The sequence below is a fragment of the Scylla paramamosain genome, chromosome 47, assembly GCF_035594125.1.
Source record: "Scylla paramamosain isolate STU-SP2022 chromosome 47, ASM3559412v1, whole genome shotgun sequence".
NCBI lineage: Eukaryota > Metazoa > Arthropoda > Malacostraca > Decapoda > Portunidae > Scylla > Scylla paramamosain.
In genome coordinates this window covers 7,151,745-7,176,271 of record NC_087197.1, presented here as the reverse complement: position 1 = coordinate 7,176,271, position 24,527 = coordinate 7,151,745, and the positions used below count along the sequence as shown (strand labels likewise).

At 40.6% G+C, this 24,527-nt stretch overlaps 1 protein-coding gene across 6 annotated transcripts in view; it reads left to right on the top strand.

The window, feature by feature from the left end:
- Positions 1-24,527, top strand: part of LOC135095120 (condensin-2 complex subunit D3-like) — a 127,473-nt gene that overhangs the window by 89,231 nt on the left and 13,715 nt on the right. The window contains exon 4 of one of the 6 annotated variants that reach the window (XM_063995869.1): positions 1,207-3,072. The exons of 4 other annotated variants lie outside the window; for them this stretch is intronic. In XM_063995869.1, coding sequence (XP_063851939.1) covers positions 1,207-1,329 — 123 coding nt within the window. In that variant the 3' untranslated portion in view covers positions 1,330-3,072. Of the gene's footprint in view, positions 1-1,206; positions 3,073-24,527 lie in introns of those variants that run through there. One more of the 6 variants, XM_063995873.1, reaches the window with a different exon arrangement.

Below are 24,527 nucleotides of genomic sequence, written 5' to 3'. Positions count from 1 at the left end.
GATGCCAGTATTCTGTACATGTTTATCACGCCTAGACATATTTGTTTTCCAAAATTTTCACGTATGTATCTGGGCTGTACTGAAAGAAACACAACAAAATACCTATGTCAAATTATAGTAGCCAAGTCTTTTCTAGTATCCTGCTGCAGATCTCACTTCTATTTATATATATATATATATATATATATATATATATATATATATATATATATATATATATATATATATATATATATATATATATATATGCCAAATAATTTTAAATCCATCATCAGAAATAAGATTTATTGTTCCTTCCAAGTTACAAATCTTTGTTCCTATTTGTCCGACATGTATGATACAGGTTCACTATAATATATATATATATATATATATATATATATATATATATATATATATATATATATATATATATATATATATATATATATATATATATATATATAGTGAACCTGTATCATACACATCGGACAAATAGGAACAAAGATTTGTAACTTGGAAGGAACAATAAATGTTATTTCTGATGATGGATTTAAAATTATCCTGCATATTATTCAAAGAATACAAATATTTTTCCCAAGTATTTGAAAACAAATGCAGATACTTTGATGTCAGGTGACAAGTATTCGAATATGGATACGAATACACCCAAATACTGTATTCAAATGTATTTGAATATGAATACCCCATCCCTGGTCAAGAGTGGCATGTGGGACTGAGTGAATGGAGGAATAAGATGAAAAAAAAAAGAGTACTTTGGAGTAGTATAGAGAGAAAGAGGCCCAAGTCTATGAAAAGTGGTATGAGGGAAGCCTGGTTGGTGATCTCTTCTGAATAAGAGCACAGTGTATGGATATGAATGCAAGGAGTTACAGATGATCTGAGTCACCACAGCAAAGTGTGCCAGATGTGTGACATGGGAGAGGGTGAGTACTGTATATGGTGATGGTGTGTGTGAAGTATGCCAGAGACAGGGATGAGATGATGCAAGTAGTGCTGAGGGAGTTGGGGTATGTCAGAGTGGAAAAGACAGGAAGGGAATGGATGGTGTTACTGTGTTGGTGCTGGAACTGTCAGGAGAGACAAATGAAAGGATGATTGAGGCTGTGAAAGTGTTCCTGGAGAAAATGTGGCATGCTAAGTGTAGGAACTAAGGGTGTGGTAGATGCTGTCTGTCTTTCTGTTTGTTGTTCTTTCCCCTACAAGAGTGCTGATGCAAAGGCCTGGCTCAGAAGGAATCCCGAGCCACCTGTGGAATCAAGAATCAAGATCAGGGACCATCATTACTACCTTCAGAAAGGATTTAAATATATTCATGCGCTCTGTTGATATGCATGAAATAAAAGAGAAACAAGCAACCATAAAATCCACACTAGTGAAAAATAACAGTAACAATGAGAAAATATATGTACTTTTAGATCAGGTTCATCTGCAGGAGGAAATGGTGGAGGATAAATTGTCATGGGGGCAAGTAGGAAGGAAAAATTAAAATAAAGAAGATAATATAATTCAAATAACAATCATGTAAAACTACTTTACAACATAGCCTAAAGGAAAGATGAGGCCTATAAATAGATTAATATCTTTATGGATTCATAAATAAAACATTATATATGTTTTTGAGAACAATAAGACTTTAGAACAAAAATATTAAGTGAAATTGTAAGCTAGAAGTTAACAAATTAGATGTTGTTATATTGAGATGAGGAGGGCAGGCACGGGGGAAATACCATCTTCCCTCCCTATCAATAAGGAAAACCCAGGAAAACAATGTTCCCAGCTTTTGTTATGCCAATCATAAAAAAAAAAAAAAAATCCTTGTCACAAGATGTTGTAGATTAAAGTGGAAGCATGTAAGAGCTGATAACTCTATGTAATTCTGGAGAAATTTTGAGTTTAGTATTTGAATCCCAGATTTATCAATCAATCATGTTAGATTCTCTCAGTACATGGGACCATTTGTGAAAATGTTTAACAACCATTTAAGGGTAGAGAAAGGTGTTAAACTTTTAGGGACAATGCAGAAAAGTTATTCCAAGTTATGTGGAAGAACTACTTAGTAATGTGATGCAGTACTATAAAAGACTTACCACAAGATTTCAACTCAAATGCTAATCGACCTTTGTTATCCGCAGGTATGTACGTCACACCCAGAGAATCTTGTATTTTTTGAAGATGGGTCATATGAAAATACTCATTGGTGTCTATTATAAAATAATTACTTGTTTATATGAAAATAACTAATTGTGAGTATTATAAAAGAATTATGTGAGATGCTAACCAACCCTTGTTGACCACAGAGAAGAATGTAAATTCCCTTTGCCAGTTAATTGTTATTATTTCAGGGGGGAAAATAAAAAAATTAGGATGTAAACAGAGTGATAATCTATTAGACAAAACACCAGTAATACACACACATTTGGATGCAACAACTACACAACTAGGATACTATTTACCAAAAATTAAGGTAACCCTCCCTGAGGCACAGTCAAATTAATCATTATAACTCATACATTTAAATTTTTTTCATGAACTGATTAGTGCATTCTCATTTTCCCAGTAAAGGGGTCCCACAACCCCAAGGTAACAGAGCTATTTAGTAGATATATCATTGTTTATTCAAAGAAAGAAAAATTATATGAAACTTTTATTTATTTAGATACATACATCAAATAAAAATTAATCTGGTTATCTTGGGATTTTCCAGTGCCCTACAGACCTCCAGCTAATTAATAAAACATGCTACCATAGCACAAAGTTAACTGTATTAGGCAGAAACCCAAGGCTGGTGCCAGCTACTTTTCTTTAATCTTAACAACAAAATAGACAAAACATTAAACAAAATTACTATCAAACTTCAACTTTAGATTAATAATACTAATTAAAACAAAGAAAATAAAAATCAAAGAAAACCCGCATGACAATATTGTATGAAGAAGGAATTAATGAAATCCTTGCCAACCTAGAAATCATTAAAAAAAAAACAAAAGCCTAAAAAAAAAAAAAAAAAGATTTACTTATAAACTGCTCAAACTAAATTTATCCTTTCTCAATGACAACGACTAGGTCGTTAAAGTTTTGGGATATGTACGAATGTTCCATCCACTAGAACAAAGACCTAATGGGCATCCAAAAACTCACCTACCTAAGGGTCAGTTAGAGAGAGAGAGATACCACAATTAATATCAGTGTTTAAACTTGAGGCATATAATTATGAACATGCCATTCAACTACTGAAGGATACTTATGGCAGGGAAGATAGAATTAGCTACCCAGTTTGCAGGGGCTTAACTATAACATTACCAGCCTCAAACAATTTATTTCCAAATATGAAAGTCTCTAGAAATCCTTAAATGCTCATGATATTAGAAATTATATGTGCTCAGTATTCTTCCTATATTACCTGCCAGTTTCCTTAAGAGAAAATATAAAAAAAGAGCTGCAGGAACAAGTCTTGAATATAGAGGAGGTTTTAAATTGCTTAAGAAATTAGATATGCACTATAGAGTGTAGTCCACCCACGGCTGAGAAGGAAATTGAATATTACAATGTAAACAGCTTTAGCATCGAGCAACAAAAAGAAGAAAAAAACTAAATCCCAGTGTAAGCTATGCTAGGGATAGAGTCATTCAAGGTTCAAATGCCATAAAAGACCCCAACAATTGAAACTGTGTAACGGGTGCTTGGACCCTGGATGTGGCAACAAAGGCTGTACCAATCCCACCCTCACCAAATGTAAGTTTTGTGAAAAAACACTATTATGCCTTTTAGCTAAAACCTAAAACAACAAACAACAAACTGATACCAAGGCAAGGGAGACAATAACACTAGCTGTGACAACTCCCAAGGAGAGGACCATATTACCTGTAATAGGAACGGGAGGTAAAATAATAAAATTAGGGGGGGGCTCTCCTCGACTAGTATTTACAGAAGATCTTTGTGCTCCAGTCCCCTTTGTCACTGATAAAGCATAAAATAACTGGCAAGGAAAAATTAAAATTACAGGGATTGACAGGTAGCAGAACAAGTCAGGAATATAACATAGCTTCTGTATCTTATAAATATAAAGGGAAGGAATGCTCCTTAAAGCTTGTAGTAGTAAATCAAATGCCTCAACAAGTAGCTCATAGAGGACTAAGTAAAGATCTAGCTAGATTGGAGAGACTAGGTTGCATGTTAACTGATCCCAACACCATAAAGGATAAAATTTCTAATCCTTACTACAATTTAGTCAATCCTGGTTATGAAAGGGAGGGTACAATAGTTCTGTTACCCACCATATATGGATATGCCCTGAGTGGCACATATAAAAATAAGGGTAACAATCATGCTCAGGTGGAGGTAATCTCATTGCTAAAACTAGCAGTTAGCCCAGTAGAAGAGAAATTCAGTAACCCAGATTATTGACCACATCAGACAAATTTTGATAAACTCTGGGAATCAGACCATATTGGGATGTTATCTAATAAAAATAACCCAAGAAACTGAGAATACCATCAAGCTATATGGAAAATCCATAACATATGATAATAAAAAAAATAATAAATACTGTGTCTGTCTGTCCTGGAGGGAAAACAAGGTCCAACAACCAAGAAATTTCAGCTTAGCACTAGGTAGATTAAGAAGCTTTCAAAACATCTTTATTAAAAACCAGATTATTTTAACCAGTATTCTAAGGTGATTGTTGATTAGATAAACAGGGATTTCATAGAGAGAGTGGATCCATATAATGATAACCACCATGGTATTCACTATTTACTACATCATGGGTTAAGAAGTAAGAATATTTTATGGTTGTTGTTATGATCACACAACACGTAAGAAATAATAGATATAATAAATAACAATACAACTTATAACTTTACTTTTACAAAAAAAAAATAAATAAATTATAATGAAAAGATAACGAACCCATACAGCTTATAAACTAAACCAACACCAAGACCTAACATACAAAATAACTGCTAAAGATCCTACCTAAGGGAGAGAGAAAAAGGGTGGAGGACTGAAGCTAATCTTTTCGGAATCAATACATTACATGAATTTGAGTTAAACAGTTGAGATGAACATCTGGTGCTTTCACTTGATCAGCCCAGAGGAGTCCACTCTTGTCTAACCACCAGGGTAAGGGTGACACAGCAGGTTGAGGGTGGTGGAGAGAGAGAGCTTGGTGTGAACTGCCCACTCCTTGACTGGGCAACTCTGCCATTGCCTCAGAACAGGACCTCTTGGAGCCTCACAACTAAATGAGCAGGATCAAGACAGATGACATGGCATGATAACTGGCCAGGACTTGGCCTGAGGGTAGCAACCAGCGGGATAGGGGGAGTGGTCATAACATCTCCCCGTGGGCAAAGACCAATGACTGGGGAAGAAACTCACATCAGGTGTAGGTATCTTAGGGCCTGGAGGCTGAGGGGTCTGAGAGAGGGAGTTTGTTAGGATGTTGTCAACTCTCTGGATGTGTTGGATCCTAAGCCTGAAGGACTGTAGGTAGAGGGCCCAGCAGAGGTTCGCTGGTTCTTTAGCTTGGAGTGGTCTATGAATGTGAGAGGGTTATGGTCAGAGTACACTTGTATGATGTCAGGGTGGTGGAGCAGGCAATACTTAAACTTTTGGAGGGTAAACACGAGGGCAAGCCCTTCCTTTTCATTGGTGGGGTAGGACGCCTGGTGTGGTTTGAGATTGGTGGAGTGGTAAGCAACAGGATGTAGGATGCCACTAGAGGGGTTCGGCTATAATAGGCACATACCCATCCCCACTCTGCTGGCATCGATTTGTAGGTGGAAAGGCCGGGTGTAGACAGGGCCTCTCAACACTTGAGATAGGTGAAGCCCTGCTGGCATTCCTGGGTCCATTGGAATGTTCGCTTGGTGCTCTTCAATGCAGTTAGGGGTGCAGCTATGGCAGAGTTGGGACAGAAGTGTCAGTAATACTCACCCATTCCCAAGAACTGTCTCACTTCTTGCCACGTCTGTGGAGCGGAAAATTTTAGGATACATTGGGCTTAGCATCTATTGGGGCCTGTCACCCACTGTGTAGCCCAGTTATGTGACAGTACTTCTGGTAAACCAAGACTTGGCCACATTCAGGGACTGGCCAGCTTGACTCAGGTGTGTGAAGAGAAGGCGCAGATGCTGGAGGTGCTTCTCCCAGGTGTTCATGGCAACCACCAAATCATCAATGTAGGCAGCAGTTCCGGCCAATCCATGGGTGACGTGGTTGACAACTCTTCTCTGGAATGTTGCTGAGGCACTGACCAGTACGAAGCTGAAAATATTATAGGGGAAGAGGCCTTGGGGCATGATGAATGAGCAAATCTCCTTCTCCCTGTCAACAACAAAGGTCTAAGGTTGTAATGTATTTTGACACACTAATCCTACCTATCAGGTCCTCTACCAACAGTAAGGGGAATGAGTCAAGGACAGTGAGGCTATTTACTTTTTTGAAGTCAGTGCAGAACTGATATGAACTATCTGTTTTGGGTACAAGAATACAGGATGAAGGCCAAGGTGAGATACTTGGTTCAGCTAAACCAATCTTCAGAAGATATTGGACTTCTCACTCCATTATTTTTGCTTTGAGAGGGTTGACTCTGTACAGTGCCTGTCTGATAGGTTTTACATTTTCATCAATGAGTGAATCAATGTCATGTTTTAATAGGGTACAAGCACCAGGCTTGTTGGTGACAAGGGGCAGGAATTCAAGTATGAGGGAGGCTATTTCCTCCTGTTTTTCTGATGCCAGATAAGGGTCTTTTTTTTTTGGAGAATTTCACTGTTAGGTAGATTACCTTGAGGAATGGGAAGCTCTACACTTTGTTCTCCTAACGTGACTAGGCCAGTATTTCTCAATTTGTTTTCCTTCACATTAATGTGCATTACACCCTGCTTTTCTGACATCCCCTAATGCTCTTTCATTATATGGTTTTAGGAAACTTACATGGAACAGTTGGTTGTCCTAACGTCCATCAGGTGTCTGGATGACATAATTTGTGGGAGAGATTTTTTTGGTAATGATATAAGGTCCTGAATATTTGCTTTTGAGTGGAGCTCCATGGAAGGGGAAGAAGACTAACACTTTGTCACCTAGTAAGAACAATTGTATGACCACCTTTTTCTGTTGCTCCTTCATATATGCATGTGATTTGCCAAGGTATTCTATGGCAAGATGTGGAAAGTTTATCCAGTTAAGTGTCAATGTACTGATCCAAGGTGACATTTGGGACAGGTGTAGGCTGGAACCACTGCTCTTTGAGTACTTTCAGGGGGCTTCTCACCTCCCAAATAAATAATAGCACGAAAGGGGAAAAACCCACACTCTCCTGGGGGACTTTCTTTGACAGTAAATAACGACCAATTTTTCATCCCAATCCCTGCTGCCTTCCAAACAATACTTCTTTAACATTGACTTAAGCATCTGATGGAGACATTCCAAAGTGCCTTGCAATTGTGGTCTGTAAGCAGAGGAAGTTACATCATGCACATTCAGTTCCTTGATTTGTTGGAATAAGTGGCTAGTGAAATTTGTCCCTCTGTCAGTCTGTACAATACTAGGGATTACTATGGTGATAAAAAAAAGGTAACAGGTACTTGACAACTGACTTGGCTGAGATCTGCTTAATGTGGATAGCTTTGGGATAATGAGAGGCGGGATCTAAGATGGTTAGGAAGTACTCATTTCCTTGCTTTGTTCTATGCAGGGAACCAATAATCTACAATTACTTTGTCAAAAGGCTCTAAAGTTACAAGAGTTGGGGTGATGGGAGCAGAAGGGATAACTTGATTGGGATTGCCCACCACCTGACAAATATGACAAGATTTGACAAACTCCTTTACGTTCTTGCTGAGGCCAGGCCAAAAGAAATGATTAAATAGCTTGGCACAGGTCTTTCTAATACCTAAATGGCCTGCCCGCCCATCATGTGCCAGTCTAATTATGGCCTGATGTGCAAATTGTGGTACCATGACCTAATGTGTGCCAGCCCATGTATCTGAGCTAGGGAGAAGGGAGGGTGTCTAAACACTCTATCTCCACAGGACTCCATCTTCATAATAGAAATGGGGAGTTTTGGTGGAATGGTTGTCTGTGGCTGTAATGAGGTCTTGTCTGGTAATTACGCTACCATATATATTTTTCAATGGGAATGGAGGGAGGAAGAGGTTTAGTGAGAGCTGACTGGGCCCTGGTGATGGCACAGATATGGGAGGGGGCAACTGAGGGGGACACCAAGTTTTTTTTTTTTTTTCAATATCCCGTGGGTGCTATATAAATAGATGCTCATTTGTGTAATGATTGCATCAGCCCAGAAAATCAACCCTTTTAAATATTCGGCAAGTAAAAAATCATATTGTATGTTTACTGTGAGTTTATTATTCAATTGGGGAAGTTGATCACCACATAATAACTTTTCTAGTGGTTAACAATTAACATTTCATCTGACCAGGCGGGAAAGCAGGTATTAATTACTCCACAAAAGAATGATTAAAAAAAATAACCACAAGAATGACTTATGTCCCTGTAACTAAATTTTTTTTATTTCCCTTAATTGATTTCACTAATGGAAATATAGATCCCAATGTTGTATAGCAAAGGAGAGGAGAAATAGAAATAAATGCTATTAAGTACGCTGGCAAGCCAGACAACTGAGGGGGACACCGTGAGTTAGCTGCTGCAGGGCAGAGACAAAGATGCGGTTCACACCATCCCATACCGTCACCCCTGTCCCAGTCTGTGACATCATAAACATAATGGCCGTCCAGTTTGGAGAGGAGCTCCATGACAGGGTGACAGTATGATGTCAATCTGTCAATCATCAGTCCCGCACACGCACCAAAACAAGATGGACCACAAGGATCTCCTCATTATAGTTGCTGTATATTTTGCTGCACGCACATGCATCAAGAAGAAAGGTGTGTATTTTGTTGTTGCTTGCTGGCTGGTGTTAATTCCATAAACTGCAACATCAAGGACCATGTAGTAGATAAATTATAACAATAAAAAAAAAATAAATAAATAAATAAATAATAATAATAATAATAATAATAATAATAATAATAATAATAATAATAATGACAATAATAATAATAATAATAATAATAATAATAATAATAATAATAATAATAATAATTTATGTATCTACCTGGATATACCACCTCAGAAGCAATATTTCTAGAATGAGTTGCAGTAATCACAATGATATTGAGATCTAAATTGGAATCAAAGAACTTTTTATACATATGTCCAGTATCAGAACATGTATTGAAAGACAAATTACTCAGGGAGTATATAAGAAATTGGAACAAGAGTATGGTTTATTTTACTTGTAGTTACTGCCTTCCGAGACTAACTACTTGTTTATTCTGATAGATGTGAATACGGCACCTTCATTTTTTTTTTTGTCAAATAGACAAAACATACATATACACACTTACTCTGACTGTACCGTGTTCTTGTTATATCAAAGAAAGGATAATAGGTGTTTGGATATAAAGGTGTTAACTGTGTCAATATTCTCATGCATACATAGATGAAGTATGAGATCACTTTTTTTTTTTTTTTTTTACTTATCCCAGTTGTTTTCATCTTCATTGCAAGACTTTGCAATTCAACTCTTTAAAGTCTGATTTGTCCTTTTGTCCTGTCCATTCATTTGTGGGTGGTACACAGAGGTCATCACACATTTTACTCCAAATAGTAAAAGTACATTCTTGTTGACCAAATAGAATATATTGAAATTTAGTGGGAAGTACATTGTAAAATAAATTGGAATAGGAGCCATGCATTCTTACTGACCTCGGAAAGAATATGCAGAAAAGTACAGAGGAAGTGGAGAAAACAATAGCTTAATGTGTGGTAAAGCTGTGGGAATGTTAAAATATGGAAGTAAAGTGATACCAGTTGTACATGCATTGGACACTTTTAATATGCAAACTGGTATGGAAGAAAAGAGAAGTACTATAGATGAGGGCGTAAAGACAGTTATTATCCTTCATCATAAAGCTATAGGTTTAGGAATGAGTGCAAGTTATACAAGGACAAGTTTGCTAACTGTGCCAGGAAAGGTCTATGGGAGAGTCTTGATTCAGAAACTGATGGAAGTGACCAAGGTGAAGGTCAGTGAGGAACAAAGTGGTTTTAAGAAAGCTGCATCTAATCAAACAGACTGGGAATCTGTTGTAGGATTATAAAGGCTGCTCCATGTAGCATGAATAGCCTGAATTTCAAAATACTATTCATTAGGAATTGCAGATATAACAAAAATCTATTGATGTCATACTTCCTAAATCAGTGATCAGAAAGTGTTCCTTTTATTGAATGTCAATAGCTCCTCTTTACTTTTATTTATTTATGTTTTTTTTTTATACATCAAAGAAAACCTATTACAATTACCTCATTCACAAATTCCCTTCCTTGATCAGTTATAATTTTGGAGGGTGGCCCATGGGAGTGAATAATTTTCACTATAACCCAGGCAACTGGGACCACATTAGTCTCTCAGTGGGTAGGCTACAACCCACTTGGTAAATAGATCTGTTATTGTGATGACAAATCTATTCCCATTTCTTGTTATTCTAAAGGGGTCTATAAGGTCCACTCCCAGTATTCCCCATCTCCCCTTAGCTTTGATGGAATGCAGTTGTGGACCCTGGGTTTTTTATTTTCTTAAAGAACTGGCACTTAGGACAGGTGTTTATTTGAAAATCACAAAAATGGCACATATTTTATAATTGCTAAACTAAGTGAGTATTCACACTATACAAAGAAATCTGCAGATCTTCACAATTTTCGGACTCATCTTCACTGCATCCCGTAAATCATCCAACTTTTGATACTTGTCAGTTTCTCTTTTGCCAAATATCTTTTCGAAACTTTTCTCTCAGCTTGTTTTGCTTCCAATCTTCAAAGTGTACTCTCAGTTTTCTCATATACAGGAAGTGGTCAGTATATTTATTATACAGATTTCACAAACACAGTGAATATAGGTAAGTCTCTTGGCACGTATGCTTCTATGGGAGCTTCTTGCTTCTTCTTTTTCTTTTTCCCTGGGGCTTTTTCTTTTGGTCTCTTGAGTGTCTAAACCTTCCAAAGCGTGCACAGATGCACCAAACCCAAGATGCATCAGCAGTGACATGTCTTGGCAGCAGCAGTCTTCAGGGAGAGCAGGAGCAGATGTAGAAGATGTTGCAGCACCAGATGTAGGTGTTGGAGGAGCAGATGTAGAAGGTATTGCAGGAGCAAGTGTAGGTGTTGGAGGAGCAGATGTAGACAAGGGTGAGGGTGAATGTATGGGAGTAACTATGACTCTCTGAGGTCCCGGGATGGTGTCATGCCGTGACTCCCCGAGTGACGTGAAAAACCTCCTTGAGACTTAGTTACTGGGGAAGCCTGCCTCCTAGTGGCGCCCGCTGGTAACGTAGGCACAAGCCTGAGGGATTGGGCCTACGGCTAAAGTGCTTACCCCGCGAGATGAATGTGGGGCGGGGAGTTGGACAAATATTCCATCCTCCCTTCTCAATAATGTTCATAGAGTAATGGGGCTCCGCCAGGCTTCAGAGCCCAGAACAGCTTCACTGGTCCGGAGTCCTTTCTGCTCCTTCGAGTTCTCTACCTCGTTGGGTGGTGGGCCGTCAGGGTGATTTGCCGAGTCGGTGGGCTAAACCCACTAACCCTCGACAGCGGTAGTCACTCTGGCGTTTCCGGGATGACGGCCCGCTGGTTTGGGGGGTAGCGCTCTTCCTGCCCCCAAGGGCCAGCGGGTTCATGGCTTTGAAATGGGGTACACGGGGCGGATGCGGTCCCAGTCCCCCTCGGGTCTGAGGGGCGTGCATAGAGCCTCCGTGCACGTCCTCTCGGTCCCAGAGCGTCCTAGCAGAGCTCGTAGTCTGTGAACGGTTTGTCATGCTGCGGTGGGCCTAGTAGCTCAGGTAGCCAACCGTCTGGCTGAGGGTGGCGTCCTCAGAACCGGAATCCTGTCGGGGGCGACCACGGCAGGTAGGTTTCGCATCGCCTGTGCCGTTGAAGACGGTAGGCGTGAGTAGTGCTGGCTTTAGCCCGCTACCCTATCGTCCCCTCCAAAGGGGTAATTCTTGCCGCCGGTGCCGGCTGCTTGGTAACGAGCGCTGGTGAACGGCGGCAGAATTAAGTATGACTCTCTCAAGGTAGCTCAAGGTATTGTTCTTAAAGTGACATCTAACAATCCCTCCCCCTTGACTTAAAAATATTTGCTTAATTTCAAAATGGGACTAGTTTGTTGTGATCTGTATCTTGACAAGAGCATTCTGTGTGATTTGTTAGATATGCATATTAGTTCTGCATGTTGATAACATGCAATAGGGCATGTTCACTCATCACATGGACACACCACTACAACCACCAGCAAATGACTCATGTAGTTGCCAGATGCTACTGAAAAGACCAGAGATTCTGGGAATCATGACAGTAATTAACACAGTCATACCTCATGCTAGGTAAATGACTCTGGTACATCAAAAACTATTGCCAGTACTGCTGGAGAAATACCTAGTCTAGAGTTCAGACCACGCAGGTTGGTGTATATGCATATTTAGATACATGAGTGGGTAACAATGCCTACACAGTCACAACATTACATTTTACCATATGTAGACACAGTTTCTGTTGGACATAGTACATAAACATATATGATCACATTTTACTCAGCCAACAGCATGCCATGCATGATGACATTTTGATTCTCATTGCTTTAGGTATTTAGACAGTGATAAAATGCAGTCTATTTGGACTTTACTTGAGTGGCAGTGAAGCACAGTTATGAGGAACAGCAACAGCATACGTCCTGGAAGACCAATGGTTACGTTGTCCTTTACACTTAATGTAGCACCGATCATGTGTTTGCATACATGCTCATCCACACACACACACACACACACACACACACACAGTTTAGTACTGTACTTGAAAATGCATTCTTATAGCTCACAGGAAAAGGGAAAGGACAAAGGAGGGATTACTTGAGTACATATTTCATCCCATGACTGCAGGGCTGAAGCATGTTGCTGGGCATGGAGATGGGAGAGGCCATTCTTTTGTTATTTATGGGAGCTATTTATGAGCAGCTACAGTTTTGGAGAACAATAGGAGGGACCCCATCAGGTCCACAAGCCTTCCGAGGGTTTAGGCCTGTGAGAGCATGAAAAATATCATTGTGAAGAATTTTAATAGGTAGCATGAAGTAGTCAGAGGGTGGAGGAGAGGGAGGAACAAGCCTTGAATCGTCCAAGGTAGAGTTTTTAGCAAAGGTTTGAGCGAAGATTTCAGCTTTAGAAATAGATGTGATAGCAGTGGTGCCATCTGGTTGAAATAAAGGAGGGAAAGAAGAAGCAAAGCTATTGTAGATATTTTTGGCTAAATGCCAGAAGTCATGAGGGGAGTTAGATCTTGAAAGATTTTGACACTTTCTGTTAATGAAGGAGTTTTTTAGCTGGTTGGAGAACAGACTTGGCATGGTTCCCAGCAGAAATATTAAGTGCATGAGATTCTGGTGATGGAAGGCTTAAGTACCTTTTGTGGGCCACCATTCTATCATGTATAGCATGAGAACAAGTTGTGTTAAACCAAGGTTTGGAAGATTTAAGTAGAGAAAAGAGTTGGGAATGTACGCCTCCATGCCAGACACTATCACTTCTGCTATGCGCTTGGCACATAAACACAGGTCTCTGACACGGAAACAGTAATCATTCCAAGGAAAATCAGCAAAATACCTCCTCAGGTCCCCCCAACTAGCAGAGGCAAAATGCCAGAGGCACCTCATCTTAGGGGTGTCCTGAGGAGGGATCGGAGCAATAGGACAAGATACAGATATGAGATTGTGATCGGAGGAGCCCAATGGAGAAGAGAGGGTGACAGCATAAGCAGAAGGCTTAGAGGTTAGGAAAAGGTCAAGAATGTTGGGTGTATCTCCAAGACAGTCAGGAATACGAGTAGGGTGTTGCACCAATTACTTTAGGTCATGGAGGATAGCAAAGTTGAAGGCTAGTTCACCAAGATGATCAGTGAAGGAAGAGCAAGGGCAAAGCTGATGGTGAACATTGAATGGACATCTCTGCAAAAGGGAAGAGAGTCAGAATGTGCTCCACTTTGGAAGTTATATAGTCAAAGAATTTCTTATAGTCAGAGGAGTTAGGTGAGAGGTATACAGCACAGATAAATTTACTTTGAGAGTGACTCTGTAGTCGTAGCCAGATGGTGGAAAACTTGGAAGATTCAAGAGTGTGGGCACGAGAGCAGGTTAAGTCGTTGTGCACATAAACGCAGCTTTGGATTGAAAATGAAAATAGAGAAAGTAGGAGGGAACAGAAAAGGGGCTACTGTCAGTTTCCTCAGACACCTGAGTTTCAGTGAGGAAAAGAAGATGAGGTTTAGAAGAGGAGAGGTGGTGTTCTACATATTGAAAATTTTATCTTAGACTGCGAATGTTGCAGAAATTAATGAAGAAAAAGTTGAGGGATGTGTGAAAACAATTAGGATCGTTGTTAGAAGGGCAGTCCAACCTGGGGACATTTGTGGTCCCTTCCCTAGATGAGGACTCCGAGGCTGGTGTACGAGTCGCCATGATAATTTTGAAATTCTGAGTGAAGGGTGTGTGTGTTACTAGGTGCTTGTAATTTTGTGTGGAGGAAGAATGTCATCTTTAGAGGGGAGGCTGTGACTGCCCCCTTGTGTTGTGAGACACAAAGGGAAACGTTCAGTGAGGTCACAGCTGGGTTTAATGATAAGTTCACAGCACCCCCCCTGATCCAGTGCTTTAGACCTCACTGGGAGTAATTATCGTTCTGGCAGGTGCCTTCTGCCTCCTCCTTTTGTATTTATGGTATTTACAGGTGGACAATGTATGTGCTAAACAAGGAAGGAATACTGGCAAGGAATAGGGCTATATTTACACACATTAGAGGGTGCTTGTTAGTTAATATGAGTTAACAGCAGCCCTGTCACTGTTGACTGAGTGTTGGGTGCCAACTTAGAATCATGGTGAGAATGAGTCCCCTCACTCTTCCCTCTCTGTTGTCTCGTGTTTTGTGTATCGTCTCGTTGTGCCATTAAATGTTACTGGGATTCATAGTTCTGTTAAGAGCTTTGGACCCAGAGAATTATATTTTCTCTGATGTGCGGTGGCATCTACTCCCTCCTCTGACTTAGCCATTTCTGTGGGGTATTGGCCTGTCTTCTGGGAGGCTGTAAACGGTATTGTTCAGCAGGAGGTGGTAATATTCCATGAGCGTGGGTGGTGTTGTTTCGAGAGGGTGGTAGCTCATAGAATATTACAGTCTTCAAAAGAGTTTTTCACTTGTCAAAGCTGTGCCTTCTAAAATATGAATTGTGATTCTTTCTCAGCGTGTTGGAGTTGTTAAACAGTTTAAATACTTCCTTCCCTATTGTTTGGCGAAATAGGGTTACAATCTCATATTTGTCAATTGTTACATGAGGCCAGTAGGACCCTGTAAATGTATATGTGAACCCCGCACTAACCTATGCAGGAGGTAGGTTAGGGAGGCTGACCCAAGGTAATGACAGCCATAAAGGGGGCTGAATTTGGTGTTATGACCATCAGTTTTAAGGGTTGCAGGAGATGAGAAAGACCCTGTAACCTGTAGTTGAGCCCCACACTAGATTACATAGTAGCTGAGTTAAAGGCAGCAGTGAGAGGGATGGAATCTGGGTCATAACTATATATATATATATATATATATATATATATATATATATATATATATATATATATATATATATATATATATATATATATATATATATATATATATATATATATATATATATATATATATATATATATATATATATATATATATATATATATATATATATATATATATATATATATTATTTTTCTTTACTGGAACGAAATCACGAAGACTTCAACCAGAGCATCGATGGCTTTGAAGCAACATGAACATAATAAAAGTGACAAACAATCACAGTAGCATGAAAAAAGTCCCTATATGAGGAAGATATTGAGAAAAAAGTATGATGTTTTAAAAATGTATCTGAACAAGTGCTGGAAAGAAAATGACCAATCATAACTCACCTCCCTCCTGGTGTCGCCCTTCATTGCAGGTGTAGGTGTGAGGGACAGGTGTTGTAATTCATCAGCAGTGGCAGGTCGCCAGATGAACCCAAGAGACTCATCAGGTGTGGGATTCCTAAATAAAAAGGCAGGCTATTGCATAACTGATATTATATTTTATCTACACTGTTACCCTTCTATTTCATCTGTTATCCAATTTTCTTGATCTACAGTATGTCCTACCTATCTACACCTTGGCTCCTTTGCTATTTGACTATCATGGCTTCTCAAGCTTAATAAAATGTTACAGGACAAGTTTAGAGTATAATCTTTAAAGCCATCAAAGGCACCTAAATGAATGATGGAGCAGTTGAAGCCTTTTAATGCCTAGTTTTATTTTTTTTTTTCAAAGTTGAGTCTATGGTTATTAGTACCATACTCTAATTGGATTAACTACTGATCATTTAGATAATATGTAGTACTTTTCCACTTTTCGTGTTAGCGATTTTTCAGTGACAGACATAACAAGGAAATGTGGTTGACTGGAAAACTTTTACAATTTGAAATTTGAAAGCCCTCATCTGCATCAGCATCTATATAACCAAATAGGTGACCAAGAGCCTACTAAAGGAGAGTAAATCAAAATCACATTCATTGTGACATTACTATTGCTATTCAATAATGAAGTACTATTCATTGTATCCTCTTTCCATATGTGATGCAATGATGTGTCTTATGATGACAGGAATATGCATATGTGATTCACAACCCCCAACAGTTTGTTTTCAAGTTAAGTAGCAATACTTTGTGTGCATGTGTGTGTGTGTGTGTGTGTGTGTGTGTGTGTGTGTGTGTGTGTGTGTGTGTGTGTGTGTGTGTGTGTGTGTGTGTGTGTGTGTGTGTGTGTGGGAGGGGGGGGATGGGGAGAGGGAATTGTAAACATCAGCTATACTCTCTTGAACAGATTTTAGGAGTCCATGTAATTTTTTCATACACTGAAGATCTTATTTCTTGTCCAAGGACAGTAACTACTACATGGTCCTCAATGAAAACCTTCAGCAACCTCAGTGAGTTAACTTCAGCATAATAAGTAGAGACCTCACCACCATTGAATTTACGGGCAGCCAGTTATATGCGCTTGTGTGTGTGTGTGTGTGTGTGTGTGTTTCTTAGTAAGTCTAGAAAGAGAATAATACAAAAAAAAATATATATATTAATAAAATTACCCCAATGCAGCGAAGTTCACCCAAAGTTTCATCATAATGTCTCTCAGTCTCAAATGTCCGTGAGCAGGGCCAGGCGAGTGAGCCATTGTGGATTGGAGAAGTTTTCAGCGAGGAGGTTGTTTCTTGTGAAAGAGGAAAGTGAGTCTCTTGCTGCATGTAACACACACACATGACAGCGTGCCCCCATGACTCAACCAGCGAACCTCGCTGAGCTAGAGCAGGTCGCCATAGTGCTTGTTGACCTCATCCTTCAATACCTGAAACTGGCAGTGATTTAGGCCATGGGAGTGGATGGAGTTGACAACCTTCACCATGACAGACATGACATCCATGAGGTTGGCAGACTAGGTGCACAGAGATCCTTGGTGTACTTGGTAGCCTCATAGTGGTGCACTAGCAATGAATCAGCACCTTCCTTCTTTCCAACCATTACCTGGGCACCGTCGGTCGTCACATAGTTGAGACAGGAAAGTTCAAGTGAGTGCTGTTCTACTCACTGAAGGACGGCGTCGAAGAAGTCTTGTCCAGTGGTGGTACCATGACAGGTTGAAGGAATTCCTCACAAATGAAAATGGCCAGCTGGGTAGTATCCATGATGGTGCTCTCATCAAGGACCAGGGAAAAAGCAACAAGAGTTGAGTGTCCAGTATTCATTTAATCGTGCACATTGTCGATATCTCAATGTGGCAATGAATGATGCAGGATGAAAGACTCACACCCTCAAAGTCATGACGCTGTGGCAACAAGACACTCCTTGAAGTCCCCATCCGAGAATGGCTTTATCTGACAAGCAAAGAGGTGGGAGACCTCAATAACTGGCACACGTTAATTTATCGACATCAGCAGTTTGCTTGTGGCAGACCAAATTTATTTTCTGTTGGTTGCCTGATTGTCTAGCGATGGTGTCATTCCTCTCATTGGCAGACATCGACGCACAGTTTAATGTTCGGTGCTCTGTCTCCTAGTGGCGGTGCACCTTGAACTCTTAAGACAGCAACAGTCTTGAAATATATGAGGCCCTCCAGGAAGAAGAACAGTCTTGAAATATATGAGGCCCTCCAGGAAGAAGAACAGTCTTGAAATATATGAGGCCCTCTAGGAAGAAGAACAGTCTTGAAATATATGAGGCCCTCCAGGAAGAACTTCTGTTTCCACTCAGAGTTGAAGACAGCAAAGGTGTTTTAGAACAATTTATTTATTTTTGGTTGGAGTTTTTCGTGCCGGATTGCAATGTAAATGTCAAGCAGACCAGCCCTTTGGGGCAACATGGAAGAGTTTAATGATATTGTAAACGGCCAAGGGAAGGGGAAGGGGAAGGGGGAATATTAATACTATGGCTGTATAACCCACAGGCCATAGGTTTTCTGCCCCTGGTCTAGCACAAGGTCTAGTTTTTCAAAATAACTGTTAAGGTCAAGAGAGGCTATAATCAGGTCATCCAGCTGTATGTACAAACCGTGACCAATGATGCCCCAAAACAGATTATTTAGCATTTGCTTGAAGGCGAGATGTGCATTCCGTAAACCCATAAGATATAAGGGCATGTAATGACCATTGTGAGTACTGAAAGCCGTTATCCCTCTCTCAGTTCTTTATTGAAAAGAATCTGGAAGAAGCCTTGAAATAGTCAATGCTGCTAAATTTAGTATTACCTCTTCAATAGATTGGAAAAGTAAACTGAGAACAGGTAATGGGTAATGATTAGGGACTGTAAACGTGCTGCCTTTTCAGAAATCACTAACTGGTGTTAAATAGGACTCACTTACTAAAGGAAAAAAAGAAAGGATGTATGAACGTCTAGGTATTTTTATGCGTGCATTTGTGAATACTGCTGTTATGAAAGCACACATTTATTGAAAAAAAAATTAAAGTATTCATATGTATGCATATGTGCTTGTGTATATACAATATGTGACACTGCGTCTACATAGCACAGCAGAGTAACATGTTTAAAGAAATCCACACTGGAAATATGTAGCAGACATGGGAATGGATCAGCTAACTGGAGAGAAAGTTAATGAGGCACAACAATGTACTATTTGGCAAGTCTGTGTAACAATACTGCAGTTGGGAAGATAGTACTCAAGACGTTAAATTATGCAGCAACCAAAAAGCAATTGCAAGTCATGGAGAGTGACACGGAGTCACTCTGTGAAATCTGATCGAGGTGTCGGTAATGCCTGTTACCAGCTTGGTAAAAACTCTTGCTTGGGAACATTACCAAACGACTGTGAAATCGGCCCTTAGTCACCTGTGGCAGCAGTTCTGCTGGTTAGGGATGTGCAAATACGTGCAAGAATGGTGCAAAGTATGTGACACCTGCAACGCCACGAAGAGACTGGCGTGAAGAGGATGAGCACCATGACAGCTGTATCAGCTGTATCATCTTTTCCTCACTGAAACTCAGGTGTCTGAGGCAACTGACAGTAGTCCCTTTCCTGTTCCCTCCTACTTTCTCTATCCTCATTTTCGATCCAAAGCTGGATGTTGCGTCTATGTGCGCAACGACTTAACCTGCTCTCGTACCCACGCTCTTGAATCTTCCGAGTTTTCCACCATCTGGCTACGACTATAGAGTCACTCTCAAACTAAATTTATCTGTGCTGTATACCTCTCATCTAACTCCTCTGACTATAAGAAATTCTTTGACTACTTAATTTCTAAAGTGGAACACATTCTGACCCTCTTCCCTTTTGCAGAGATCTCCATTTTTGGAGACTTCAATGTTCACCACCAGCTTTGGCTTTCCTCTCCCTTCACTGATCATCCTGGTGAACTAGCCTTCAACTTTGCTGTCCTCCATGACCTAGAGCAATTGGTGCAACACCCTACTCGTATTCCTGACCGTCTTGGAGATGCGCCCAGCATTCTTGACCTTTTCCTGCCCCTTAATCCATCCTTCTGCTTATGCTGTCACCCTCTCTTCTCCGTTGGGCTCCTCCAATCACAATCTCATATCTGTATCTTGTCCTATCGCTCCAATCCCTCCTCAGGATCCACCTAAGCTGCTTGGGGGGACCTGAGGTGGTATTTTGCTGATTTTCCTTGGAATGACTACTGCTTCCGTGTCAGAGACCCGTCTTTGTGTGCCGAGCGCATAACAGAGGTGATAGTGTCTGGCATGGAGGCGTACATTCCTCACTCTTTTTCTCGATCTAAATCTTCCAAACCTTGGAATAAATCATGCTATACATGATAGAGAGGTGCCCCACAAAGGGTACTTAAGCCTTCCATCACCAGAATCTCATGCACTTTATATTTCTGCCTGGAACCATGTCATGTCTGTTCTCCAACTAGCCAAAAACTCCTTCATTAACAGAAAGTGTCAAAATCTTTCTAGATCTAACTCCCCTCGTGACTTCTGGCATCTAGCCAAAAAATATCTCAAATAACTTTGCTTCTTCTTCTTTCCCTCCTTTATTTCAACCAGATGGCACCACTGCTATCACATCTATTTCTAAGGCTGAACACTTCGCTCAAACCTTTGCTAAAAACTCTACCTTGGACGATTCTGTGCTTGTTCCTCCCTCTCCTCCACCCTCTGACTACTTCATGTTACCTGTTAAAATTCTTCACAATGATGTTTTCCATGCCCTCGCTGGCCTAAACCCTCGGAAGGCTTATGGACCTGATGGGGTCCCTTCTATTGTTCTCCGAAACTGTGCCTCCGTGCTTGCACCTTGCCTACTCAAACTCTTTCAGCTCTGTTTGTCAACATCTACCTTTCCTTCTTGCTGGAAGTTTACTACATTCAGCCTGTCCCTAAAAAAGGTGACCGTTCTAATCCCTCAAACTACCGTTCTACTGCTTTAATTTCCTGCCTATCTAAAGTTTTCTGATCTATCCTCAATAAGAAGATTCTTAAACATCTATCACTTCACAACCTTCAATCTGATCGCCAGTATGGGTTCCGTCAAGCCCGCTCCACTGGTGATCTTCTGGCTTTCCTTACTGAGTCTTGGTCATCCTCTTTTAGAGATATTGGTAAAACTTTTGCTGTTGCCTTAGACACATCAAAAGCTTTTGATAGAGTCTGGCACAAAGATTTGATTTCCAAACTACCCTCCTACAGCTTCTATCCTTCTCTTTGTAACTTCATCTCAAGTTTCCTTTCTGACCGTTGTATTGCTGCTGTGGTAGACGGTCACTGTTCTTCTCCTAAATCTATTAACAGTGGTGTTCCTCAGGGTTCTGCCCTGTCACCTACTCTCTTCTTATTATTCATTAATGATCTTCTAATCCAAACTTCTTGTCCTATCCACTCCTACACTGATGATACCACCCTCCACTTTTCCACGTCTTTTCATAGACGTCCAGCCCTTCAGGAAGTTAACATTTTACGCAGGGAAGCCACAGAACGCTTGACTTCTGATCTTTCTAAAATTTCTAATTGGAGCAAAGCAAACTTGGTATTGTTCAATGCCTCAAAAACATCCAAAGCTGGATGTTGCATTTATGTGCGCAACAACTTAACCTGCTCTCGTGCCCACGCTCTTGAATCTTCCGAGTTTTTCACCATCTGGCTACGACTACAGAGTCACTCTCAAAGTAAATTTATCTGTGCTGTATACCTCACAACTAACTCCTCTGACTATAAGAAATTCTTTGACTACTTAATTTCTAAAGTGGAGCACATTCTGACCCTCTTCACTTTTGCAGAGATCTCCATTCTTGGAGACTTCAATGTTCACCACCAGCTTTGGCTTTCCTCTCCCTTCACTGAACATCCTGGTGAACTAGCCTTCAACTTTGCTATCCTCCACAACCTAGAGCAATTGGTGCAACGCCCTACTCGTATTCCTGACTGTCTTGGAGATATGCCCAACATTTTTTACCTTTTCCTGACCTCTAATCCTTCTGCTTATGCTGTCACCCTCTCTTCTCCTTTGGGATCCTCCGATCACAATCTCATATCTGTATCTTGTCCTATCGCTCCAATCCTATTGGAGCGATAGGATCCCCCTAAGTGAAGGTGCCTCTGGTGTTTTGCCTCTGCTTGGTGGGGGTACCTGAGGAGGTATTTTGCTGATTTTCCTTGGAATGACAACTGCTTCCGTATCAGAGACATGTCTTTGTGTGCTGAGCACATAACAGAGGTGATAGTGTCAGGCATGGAGGCGTACATTCCTCACTCTTTTTCTCGCTAAACCTTCCAAACCTTGGTTTAACACAGCTTGTTCTCATGCTATACATGATAGAGAGGTGCCCCACAAAAGGTACTTAAGCCTTCCATCACCAGAATCTCATGCAATTTATATTTCTGCCCGGAACCATGCCAAGTCTGTTCTCCAACTAGCTAAAAACTACTTCATTAACAGAAAGTGTCAAAATCTTTCTAGATCTAACTCCCCTCGTGACTTCTAGCATCTAACCAAAAATATCTCCAATAACTTTCCTTCTTCTTCTTTCCCTCCTTTATTTCAGCCAGATGGTACCACTGCTATCACATCTATTTCTAAAGCTGAACTCTTCGCTCAAACCTTTGCTAAATACTCTACCTTGGACGATTCTGTGCTTGTTCCTCCCTCTCCTCCACCCTCTGACTATTTCATGCTACCTATTAAAATTCTTCGCAATGATGCTTCACTGGCCTAAACCCTCGGAAGGCTTATGGACCTGATGGGGTCCCTCCTATTGTTCTCCGAAACTGTGCCTCCGTGCTTGCACCTTGCCTAGTCAAACTCTTTCAGCTCTGTCTGTCAACATCTACATTTCCTTCTTGCTGGAAGTTTGCCTACATTCAGCCTGTTCCTAAAAAGGATGACCGTTCTAATCCCTCAAACTACCGTCCTATTGCTTTAATTTCCTGCCTATCTAAAGTTTTTAATCTATCCTCAACAAGAAGATTTTTAAACATCTATCACTTCACAATCTTCTATCTGATCGCCAGTATGGGTTCCGTTAAGGCCACTCTACTGGTGATCTTCTGGGTTTCCTTACTGAGTCTTGGTCATCCTCTTTTAGAGATTTCAGTGAAACCTTTGCTGTTGCCTTGGATATATCAAAAACTTTTGATAGAGTCTGGCACAAAGATTTGATTTCCAAACTACCCACCTATGGCTTCTATCCTTCTCTCTGTAACTTTACCTCAAGTTTCCTTTCTGACTGTCCCATTGCTGCTGTGGTAGACAGTCACTGTTCCTCTCCTAAATCTATTAACAGTGGTGTTCCTCAGAGTTCCAACCCTTCAGGAAGTAAACATTTCACGCAGGGAAGCCACAAAACACCTGACTTCTGATCTTTCTAAAATTTTTGATTGGGGCAGAGCAAACCTGGTATTTTTCAATGCCTCAAAAACTCAATTCCTCCATCTATCAACTCGATACAACCTTCCACACAACTATCCCCTCTTCTTCAATGACATTCAACTGTCCCCCTCTACTACACTGAACATCCTCGGTCTGTCCTTTACTTATAATATGAACTGGAAACTTCACATCTCACCTCTACCTAAAACAGCTTCTATGAAGTTAGGCATTCTGAGATGTCTCTGCCAGTTTTTCTCACCCCCTCCCCAGCTGCTAACTCTGCACAAGGGCCTTATCCGTCCATGTATGGAGTATGCTTCACATGCCTGGAATCAAAAGCTTTTTGTCTCATCAACTCCTTTCCTCTAACTGACTGTCTTCAGCCTCTCTCTCATCGCCGCAGCGTTGCATCTCTAGCTGTCTTCTGCCGCTATTTTCATGCTAACTGCTCTTTTGATCTTGCCAACTGAATGCCCCCCCTCCTTCCGCGGCCTCGCTGCACAAGACTTTCTTCTTTCTCTCACCCCTATTCTGTCCACCTCTTTAATGCAAGAGTTAACCAGTATTCTCAATTATTTATGCCTTTCTCTGGTAAACTCTGGAACTCCCTGCCTGCTTCTGTATTTCCACCTTCCTATGACTTGAATTCCTTCAAGAGGAAGGTTTCAAGACACTTATTCTTCAATTTTTGACTACCGCTTTGGACCCTTTTCTGGGACTGGCATCTCAATGGGCTTTTTTTTATTATTGGATTTTTGTTGCCTTTTGCCAGTGTCCCTCCTACATAGAGAGAGAGAGAGAGAGAGAGAGAGAGAGAGAGAGAGAGAGAGAGAGAGAGAGAGAGAGAGAGAGAGAGTATCGCGACCGCGACGTGACAGGACGTGTGAGGAAGGAGACAAGGGAAAGCGAATTGAGTCCTTGCGAGTAGAGTTTGCGTGTTACTGACTGTGATGGGAGTGCCTGCTGCTCCTGTATCTGCCTATGTGTCGT